Source organism: Mus musculus, chromosome 7 (genome assembly GCF_000001635.26).
Source record: "Mus musculus strain C57BL/6J chromosome 7, GRCm38.p6 C57BL/6J".
NCBI lineage: Eukaryota > Metazoa > Chordata > Mammalia > Rodentia > Muridae > Mus > Mus musculus.
Genome location: NC_000073.6, coordinates 108,564,553 through 108,575,612, shown reverse-complemented (window position 1 = coordinate 108,575,612; position 11,060 = coordinate 108,564,553). Strand labels below are relative to the sequence as shown.

Here is an 11,060-nt window from a genome sequence, read left to right as displayed (position 1 = left end):
ACACACACACACACACACACACACACTACATTGTATATTCTCCAAACACATTAAAATACAAAAGTGAAATACAATAAAATACAAAATCTATATATACTGGAAGAAAAGGAAGATAAGGACAAATGGACTAACAAGAAAGTGAATGACCAAATCTGAGATTATGTTCCCATTAGTCTTGGGTAATTACCATTATTATGTTAGGTTTTATAAAACAACAGATTATGCTAAGAAAATATTTTCTTACCAAGCAGTCTTTTCAAAGCACCCTTAATCTGATTATTTCTAAGGCTATAGATAATGGGGTTCAGCATGGGGATAACCACCGTGTAGAACACAGAGACCACTTTCTTCTGATCAGTGGAGTAGTTGGACTTGGGGATCACATAGATGAATGTGACAGTACCATAGAAGAGAGTGACTGCAGTGAGGTGGGAGGTGCAGGTGGAGAAGGCCCTGTGACTGCCCTCAGTGGAGCGCATCTTCAGGATGGTGATAAGGATGTAGATATAGGAGATGGCTATGACAAACACTGTGATCACAGTGACTAAACCAACAAAAAATGAGGTAACAAGTACAGAGACACTGACATCGGAACAGGAGAGTTCCACCAAAGGAGCAATCACAGAAAAAATGATTGATCCTATTTGGACCACAGAAGATAAATAAAAAGAAGGAAAGGATGAAGGATAAAGCAGTAAGAAAGCCACCTATATAAGATCCTAAAACCAACTGGATACAGGCTTCTGTAGACATTTTTGTGGAATAAAGCAGTTGGTTGCAGATTGCTACAAAGCGATCATAAGCCATGACAGCCAGAAGAAAGCATTCAACTGTCCCCCAAAAAGCAGTTGAGCCGAATTGAATAGAACATCCAATGTAGGAGATGGTATTTTGCTTTACCAGGAAGTTGGCAAGCATATTGGGTGTGACAGAAGATGAATAGGCTATGTCTATAGAAGCTAAGTTGCTTAGAAAAAAGTACATGGGGTGATGGAGCTGGGAAGAGACTCTGATGAGAAGTGTCTTAGTCAGGGTTTCTATTCCTGCACAAACATCATGACCAAGAAGCAAGTTGGGGAGGAAAGGGTTTTTCGGCTTACATTTCCATACTGCTGTTGATCACCAAAGGATGCAGGACTGGAACTCAAGCAGGTCAGAAAGCAGGAGCTGATGCAGAGGCCATGGAGGGATGTTCTTTACTGGCTTGCTCAGCCTGCTCTCTTATAGAACCCAAGACAACCAGCCCAGAGATGGTCCCACCCACAAGGGGCCTTGCCCCCTTGATCACTAATTGAGAAAATGCCTTACAGTTGGATCTCATGGAGGCATTTCCTCAACTGAAGCTCCTTTCTCTGTGATAACTCCAGCTGTGTCAAGTTGACACAAAACTAGCCAATACAAGAAGGATGGTGCTGAGGTTCCCAGACACAGTCACCAGGTAGATGCACAGGATGATGCTGAAGAGGACGACTCTAAGGAGTGGGTCATCTGTTAAACCCAATAAAATGAACTCTGTAACTGCAGTGTGGTTCACATCCTCCAGGAAAGCCATGGGACAGAGTAGCTGCTGCCAGATTAAGACTGTTATGAAGAAAGTACAGAAAGAGATTTATAAATAGGTGTCTTCCTTTCATTTAATACTGACAACAGGAACATTACTAATATATTATTTGAAATAGCATCAATAATGGATGCTTTACTGAGATTGTCATTGTACATTTATGTGCGATAATTCCTTCAAAATGATTTAAGCAGAAATGCTAGAAATGTGCTACAAATAAAAAATGTTTATTTACATTTATTTATAGTAATACATACCCAATTGTCATTAAGGATAAAGTTTAAATTTATGATGCTTGGCCTCCTCAAAATTATTTCAGGTTGGTGAACATTAGAAGACATTAAACCAAGCAGTTAAGTGGTTTATCAAGGTTCACCCATCATTGCACAGAGTGATTCTTATCCCTTACTTTTGATATTTATACCCTCATTTATCCACACTGGTGCCTGTAATATTCGAACTATTAGTCCATAAAGAAAGCATGAAAATGCACATGCTATTACCTGACAGTAAGCCACCAAATCACTTCAAATCTAGTGAACTTGTAAGCCTTTTGGTGAATACTATGTGTGTGTACCTTTGAAGTTCATGTTGGTTTCTGATCTTGCCAATGGATAGATAAATTTAAAAATCTATGAAAACTTAGTTTTATGCTTGATAACTCTGGATAATTTACTAGTGAAATACAAGGTGAAAATTTGGTTTGTGGCTTCCCCCTTATGTTTAATAACTCTATGATTCCACCTGACTTGTTCCTCCACTATGGTTCGTAAATACAATACATTGCAAACAGTCAAGTATCTCCATTTACCAACAAAGTCAAAATCTTACCTCTTGACATAAAAATTCATTTCACAGTAAGAAGTTCAAAGTTACTATGCTTTTGTAGCTATAATGCTGTCTCCACTGTCATTGTTTGTCATTGAGGATGAGTCTCTTTAAACTCTCTATATTCCAGTGTTAATTCAAATCATCAGGGACCATTACCTCATTCCTAGTGCATAATGAACAGCTCATTTCACACAAACACAATTAATTTTCAAGGGGTCTGTCAATCCCAAGCAATTTTTTGTTTTCTTATTTATGTGAGTATTGGAGCATTTTTACTTGGAAATTATGGGATATACATGATGAATGATAACCTTAGGTAAAATTTTTGCAAGTTAATATTGATTGCATGTTAGTGAATGTTTGAAGACATTAATTAAACTAATGAAAAATGAACTATTTTTGTTCCATTTATGTTAACCAGTTTTCTTTCATTATTTTGGTGGTTCATGTAATATATTCTACTGCGCACTTTGGTGAATATAGAGAAGTATGAGATGCAAAGATAAATAATTATTTTAGGCACACACAATTTTTTATAGGCTAGAGTATATAATGCTATGATTACTTAGAAAACAGTGTATAGAAAGAGGTGTGTATGAATTCCAGGGAATTAACATTCTAACCATGACAGCTGGTCTTAGCTTACATGCTATAATGGTGGACAGAAGCCACAATGATCCTCCCTCTGAAGATTCAGCTCAACTCTCTCCCAACACTTTTTTTTTTTTTGATTAAGGTCTACACTGAATCTTTGATAGCACCCTTATAAAAGAAGTTGAACACAGAGAATCAGTCATCTTTCATTCAAAGTGTCTCCTGTCCCTGCTGGCAGAGGAAAGGCAGAGGAGACAGGATTATCATTGCAAACTACTTGGTCTACTAGCCTAGAGTTTGGAGCAGTAAATGACAGAAACGACCCTGTATCAAAAATGGTGAAAGATCAGGACTGATAGTGACATTGTCTTCTGACCTTCATATGCGTACTATGGCATGTGTGCACCTGGACTAGAATACATGCATATTTCATGCAGGTGCACATCACACACCAATATAGATATATAGCAGTCAAGACTCTTTTTTTCAGCTCGATGTAAATTATAAGATGGTATCATGTAATCTAGGTGAACCTTGAATTTGCTAGGCAGCTAAGAATGACCTTGAACTTCTGTTTTTCCTGTTTCCATCTCCCAAATATTTAATTTGCAGATATTTAACACTCAGAATACATGGTATTTGAGATCTAGCATAGGACTATATGCAAGACAGGCAAGGATTCTACCAATTGGGCTACATTCACACACACACACACACACACACACACACACACACACACACAGAGCACGCACACACACACACACACACACACACACACACACACACACACACAGCACACACCACACACCACACACACACACAGCACGCACACACACATACACACACACACACACACACACACACACACACACACACACACACACCACAGTCTTGTGTTTTACAGATGAGAGTGAGCAGATGTTGAGCTTAAACTAGTTTTCTAAATGTAAATTTATGGATCATGTCATAATTTAGGATTATATCTCAAGTTATATTACATGATAAAATGTATAGTTTGATTGACTGTCACCAATGAGGTTTCAGAACCAGATATGAGAAAATCATTCATTAATCCATTCCTTTCAAAAATATTTATTTGTTCTCTAGAACTAGATGAATAGTGTAGATAGGTTAAGGAAAGTGGACATTTTAGGAAATTTACATTTTATTAGATAAATCACTAAAGAATAAATTAACACATTAAATACCTTGACACTTTATTCAGTTGCCTGGGATACCATCCCATCCCAGCACCAAGACTGACAGTCCCATCATGTTATTAAAATCAAGGAGTATATACACAGTTTCACCCCTAACCAAAAAACTACTTGCAAATTATTTAATTAGCAAAATGGAGGTTTTCTTCAAGAGAGTGACACTGAGTTTGTTAACCATACTTCAGGGCAGGTTCCATGACCAAAAGTATTTGGCCAACACAAAACAGACTCTCTAATTTTTGTGTGCTTTTGTTGTTGTTGTTGTTATTGTTGTTGATGATTTTTGGTTTCAAAGTGAGGGAGGAAGGCAGGGAGGGAGGGAGGAAGAGAAGGAGGGAGGTTGGAAGAGAGCGAGCATGAAATTCAGTAGTTAGGCATGTGGGTACAATCTGGGGAAAGAACATAATAAAAATATCTTGGATGATTTTTTATTAATAGTAAGAAACAGATACAGTAAAATATTATTAAAATATAATAGAAGACAAAAAGAAAAAATGAAGATAAAAGTATAAAACAAAGAAGAGGAAAATATTACCAATTTAAATATATGTAAACAAGTTTTTTTTTTTTTTTTTGGAAGTATAAAGGAAGTAAGTAGAACAGGGAAAAAAAGAAAAACAATATTTTTGTTCCTGAGGTTTTGCAATGTTTTGGATTCAGGATATAGGTGATTTTGTGCATTCTCCTTTTCCATGGTTTATCCTGGGTTTTCATCTATATTTTCTGTTGTTTGGTGTCTAGCACAGCTATGCTCATGTAAGTAGTTTTTTTTCCTTTGTGTAATAAAAGCCTCTTCTAGTCATATTTAACTGTGTAATCTGTTGTCTAAACAGGTATTTTTACCCTCTGTAGAGTCTCCAGGTTTTACCCATTCAGCTGCATAACATTTTAGCTTGAGGATGCTTTTCAAGTGTGAGAAGAAAGAAAAGGACTGAGATCTGTACAGATAAAAGACCTATTTTTATGTTTTAAAAATCTAAGTTCTCAGAGAAAAACATACATATGTGTTCTTGGGATCCACAGCTGTGTGTGGCAGAGGTTGATCCTACTGCCGATTTCAGGATCAGTGATAAGAGTTAAATCAGACCATCAAGGATCTGATTTTTTTTTTCCATCAAGGGTACATTTTTTTATGTTAGAGGTGAGATTCCTGAAACCTGTGCTTTTCAGCTTGTCATTGTCTTGTCCATCTTCTTTCCACAACTGTATTCCAGGGCTGTCTCTCACTCCAAACAATGGAAGGTTAAATTAACACTCTGGCTTATGATTGTAGCATGTTCTCAAGGCCCCAAGAGTACATTAGTTTTAAGCAATTGGTGGCTTATCAAGATGCTTCCTAGCTTCTATTTTCTCAGTCATAAAGAATGAAAAATGGGATCTTTCTCTACTGGTAATCTATCTGCCAGAGAAATTAGTCTTACTAAAACCAATAACTGTATTTGAAGTCTTTGTAGGCCACAGGCCTATCTGAAGATGAAACCATCAGTTCTTTTCACCAGGGCTGCCTTACTCATCTGTTAAAGGAGTTCCTGCTCTTCTCCTGCTGCTTATCTAGCTGCTGGAGCTATGTTCTGAATAGTTAATAAATAACTTTCAGGTATAACACCTACTTTCAACATTATTTAATTTATTTTTTTGTAATTCCCATATTATTTTGTAATGTTCCCTTTCCTTTCTTCCCTGCAAATCTCCCCAAACAATGTTTGCTCTCTTTCAAATTAATTGTTTTTTCTTTACTTGTTTTCATATGTATATAGCTATATCCTGTATAATGTAGGCAGAATTCTACCTGTTCTGTATAATGTTGCTTGTAAGTATGTTTCAGAAATGGCCATTTCCTATTAGACAACCAATTGGTTTGCTTATTCCTGGGAATGATTATTTCTTTCATTCTTAGCATTTCTTAGTTGACTGTGTTTCTTCAGGTGGAGTTGAGGCCCTAGGGGCTTCTCTCTATCAAATTTATCAGGGCTATTGGTATTGTTGTTGTTCAGCATGTTGCTGAGAAGGTGTAAGTATAGTTTCTGGTGTTACTAGAAGACAGTGTTACAACAGACTCCCTGTTCCTCTCTTTCCACTGTCTCTGCCACAATTTCTTTTTTTTTCCCCCCTCGGCAGTTGCCTGATATACTAACCCTGCCTTTGTGAAGTGTTTATTACCTCCCTTCTGATACTGAAATACAGTGTATTCTTGTTATATTGAGGCTTCCTTTATTGAAAAATAATATAACACATTTGCTCTTATTTTCCCCTGTCCCAATTCCACCCAGATTATCCCCTACTTCCTTCTCACCCACATTTAGTCTCTTTGTTTGACTATCACTATCTGTCTGTTTCTCTGTCTGTCTGTCTGTCTGTCTGTCTGTCTGTCTGTCATCTATATATCTGTGTGTTCATCTGTCTTCCTGTGTCTGTTTCTCTATGTGTCTCTGTCTGTCTCTATGTATCTCTCTTCCTCATATCCTTCCTTGCCCCTCCTTTCCTCCATCCTTCCCTCCCTTCCTCCTTTTCTCCCTGTTGGGAAAGACTCTGTTTGAATGTTTGTTGCTTCCTGTTCCGACCAGCAGAAAAGAGCGACAACACTACATTCTTCTCAAAAGCAGTTTATTCAGGAACCTTTCCACATCATGCATGAATCTCTCTCCAGAAATCAATCTCTCCAGGAAAAAACAACAACAACCCACCCCCAATCACAATCCCTTATATATCCTCTCAACCACGCCCCATCAGCCCAGTCCACGTAACAGCAGTCCATTGGCCAGAATCATCACTTGTCATATGGTCCGATCTTGCATCATGGTGCACCTGCACAGTTCTCATGATGGATGCGGCTTATTTTTCAGGTGTATGAGGAAGTCAGGTGCAAGTCATAAGACTTGGCTGCAGTCCTGGGCACCATCTTGGGACTGCTGCCACACCCACTCCTCACATCTCCCCCTTCTTTACTTATTGGCCGAGAGCATGCCTGTCTTAGGTTTCCCCCTGCGGCAATGCCCCTTACCCGTCCTTGGGAAACAAACAGCATTGGTTTGACCCTGTCTTAGGTTGGTGACATGCCCAGGGAGTCTTACCCGTCATTGACTACTTCTCTAGCATGCCAAGCCACACTTGAGGAGATTGTCCTGTTTCCACTGCCACAAAAGCCTGCATCATCAAGGCATGGGCTCTGCGCTGATGACTCTGCATGCAGCAGGTGCACCAGAAGGCCAGGATGTTGATTAATATCAGACACAGGGCACTGTATCATTCCAGCCCACTCTTTCAAGTGGGAGACAGCTGTCAGCAATCCAAAGCTTCTGAAACACCTGTGGATAAATTATTCACAGCAGCGGCAGTTTGTAAACAAAGAAGCTTGAACAGGCAAAGGTACAAAGCAAGGCATCCTAGTCACAACAGCCAAATGATATTCAGATGCATTCCAGCAATACTATAATAACAAATATCATTATTACAACTAACAACATTATTCTCATAACTACCATTATAAACAATAAACCCAAAAGGAGGCCACACACAAACAGGCACAGCCTGAAAAGAAACATTCCTTCCTCCAACAAATTGAAATACAGAAGTTTCAAACACATCAGAACCATTCCACTAAAAATTTGCATTGCCCCAGGCCCCTCCCACCACTATGCTTAAGGTGGAAAGATCAGTGCAACTACCATTCACCCCACATAACAACCATACATTAAAAGGATTACTAGCTCCTACTTGAGCTGGATTTTGATATGTCCAATTATAACCTGAAAAGGAACACTTATGGACTGTACCTATATAAGGGGAAAAGGAAAAATAATTCTTCACTGCCCAAGGTGGAAGGGAATCAGGAACACTCCTACCATAAAGAGGGGGCCTTACTTCTCTTGCTAAGCCTCTTGAACTCCCTGATGCTTTATTAACATAAAGTACTGCATAATAGACTGTCTACAACATCCATTCTTTGACAGCTCTGAGCTGTGCCTCGTGTTGATGGCTTAGAAACACCATAGAAAAATTCCAGTTGTAGAGCTTGTTCTTCTTCAATAGATGTACTGTTTGCCTTTTTGTGGCCCAATTTTGAGACCATTTTCATTCTGTCCTTATCAGTCCAGCTCTTGCTCCAAATCATGGGTCTTCAAATCACTGCTGTTTGATGAAGGTGGATCCAAATTTCCCACCACTTGTTGAGTCTCCACCTTTGTTCTTAGCTGGACAAGTTCTACTTCTTTAGATTATAGCTGTGCATTTAATAATTTCAAAGACTCAGAGTTGTTTTTGTTTATTTTATTCAATTGTTCCAAAAATCTCTACCAATGCAAATTTCTTTGTAGGTATTATGGGTCTTATTCATTGCTTCTTGTACTACTGTATAAGCTCCCCACCCCCGAGATTTTATTTTTTCCTTTTAGAAAGAGTTTTCTTCAACATAAAGCTGCTTCTTGATGTCTTCATACACAGTGACAAAGCAAAATGTGAAGCAACAGACCGATTTTCCAAATGTATTGGAAATGATGTTTTGCCTCTCTTTTATGGGCTTTTTGATGGTTCAGAATGAAGACAGCATCTTGCCCTAGTGTGTGCATGATAGCTTGATTCCAGGCTACAGAACAGAGGTCTTTCAAGATTGAGCTTGCCACATGATAATATGCAGTGTGCACACTGGGAACTAAAGGCAGAGATTCTCAGTTACATCAGTGATCCAAGTATGAACAAAAATACTAAGAAGACTAAGAAGTCCAACTGCAACCAAGAAAGCCTGAATCCCAATAGGATTTGCTGAAAACCTTGGGAAAAGCAGGAAATTGCATTTGATGAATTTAATTGCAACTTACAAATGATATCTCTCTTTGTCACCAAATGGCAAAGCTGTTTGTTACCTTGCATCTTCTACTTTACCAGGAGTTATGAAACTTTTCATTGGAAAAACAAAACAAACAGTCTTTAAGTCATGAAGAGTTAAAGATAAAGGAAATCCTAATACTAGTAAAGACTTCCAGGAAGGTAGCTCTTAGCCTAAGAATCCTCTGGAAGGTGATTTTTGGGTATTCCCAAGCAGGGGTAAATCTACTATGACAACATTTAGGGTCACGAGGTGTTCTAAAGAAAACATTTTCTTTACCCAGTCTGCCACCATTGCATTGCTAAAATCAGCACAGTCAGAGCTGTGCTTATAAGAATTCATTCTGAAGTTCATCGTGATTTGATCATGAGGTCACAGTACCTCCTAGTAACCTTCCCCAGGGAGTATTAAAACATGAACTTCACTTTGAGCAAAATGTTGCTGACATTTTGTACAAAGTATGTACCTTTTTACACACTGAACATTATGTATTTGACTTTCCAGTATGAACTACAACCCCAGCTCCATTTTTAAGAAACAGATTTATGACATCAAATTAATAATATTAACTAATACCATTAAGTGTTTCAATATGAGAACTGTGTCTTTAATAATAGTTATGTGGTTTTGCTTTTTGAATAAAGATGTGGTTTTATAAAGTATGTGAAATTCATAAATGTCTATTTATTAAATAAAAAGAAATCTTTAATATAAGAGATAAACACCATTTAATGATGCTTATGCCTAGAGAAAGAAACATTGAAGACCTCATCTTTTCTTTTCCTCACAGGAAAATGTCTGCATCTCTCAAAGACTTCAATAGTTCCAAGTTCCTGGTGTCTGAGTTCATCCTGCTAGGATTCCCGGGCATTCACAGCTGGCAGCACTGGCTCTCCCTACCATTGACTTTGCTCTATCTCTCAGCAATAGGGACAAACGTGCTCATTCTCATCATCATCTGTCAGGATCCATCCCTGAAGCAGCCCATGTACCTTTTCTTAGGTATCCTTTCTCTGGTGGACATGGGCCTTGCCACCACCATCATGCCTAAGATCCTGGCCATCTTCTGGTTTGATGCCAAGGTCATTAGCCTTCCTGAGTGTTTTGCTCAGATCTATGCCATTCACTGCTTTGTAAGCATGGAGTCTGGTATCTGCCTCTGCATGGCTTTTGACAGATATGTAGCTATTTGCTATCCTCTCCACTATTCATCAATTATTACCAACTCCTTGATCTTTAAAGCCACACTGTTTATGGTGCTGAGAAATGGCTTCTGTGTCATTTCAGTGCCTGTGCTTGCATCCCAGTGGAATTATTGTTCAAGAAATGAAATAGATCATTGCCTGTGCTCTAACCTTGGAATCACAAGCCTGGCATGTGATGACAGGAGACCAAATAGCATTTTCCAGTTAATCCTGGCATGGGTTGGAATGGGGAGTGAACTGGGTCTCATAATATTGTCATATACTTTGCTTCTGCGCTCTGTACTCAGACTCAATTCAGCTGAAGCTGTTTCTAAGGCTCTGAACACTTGTAGCTCCCACCTCATCCTCACCCTCTTCTATACTGTCATTGTAGTGATTTCAGTAACTCACTTGTCAGAGACCAAGGCCACCTTGATCCCAGTTTTGCTCAATGTGATGCACAATATCACTCCTCCTTCACTCAACCCTATTGTGTATGCACTTAGGACCAGACAACTCAGGCAGGGCTTCCAAAAGGTGCTTTGTCGGAGCTTACAAGAAAAATAAAAAACTCTTCTTCATGATGTACATGGACTTCAGCATCTCCTAAATGTATGGTAGCATTCTAGATATGATGGAGGGGAATTGAAGTGCCTTCGAAGCATCCCTTTTCATGATTTTTTTTACATGAATGATCATAAAGTTTTTTTTTAAATTCCTTTCCGATTCATTCCAAAATTAACAAAAGCTAAATGACTATATTCAAGAATATGGAAAGACTGTCCACTAGACCATCCAAAGTGTATTACAATCCAAACTTGTGATTTTTTATGTATAACTTAAAGTAAAAC

At 38.5% G+C, this 11,060-nt stretch overlaps 1 protein-coding gene and 2 pseudogenes across 1 annotated transcript; 2 read left to right on the top strand and 1 right to left on the bottom strand.

The window, feature by feature from the left end:
* Positions 228–1,089, bottom strand: Olfr505-ps1 (olfactory receptor 505, pseudogene 1; annotated as a pseudogene).
* Gm18410 (predicted gene, 18410) lies at positions 8,786–9,363 on the top strand (annotated as a pseudogene).
* Olfr504 (olfactory receptor 504) lies at positions 9,820–10,776 on the top strand. Its single transcript, NM_001011858.1, has one exon. It carries the CDS (start codon positions 9,820–9,822, stop codon positions 10,774–10,776), a length of 957 nt encoding a protein of 318 aa, NP_001011858.1.
* The last annotated feature ends 284 nt before the right edge of the window (positions 10,777–11,060 follow it).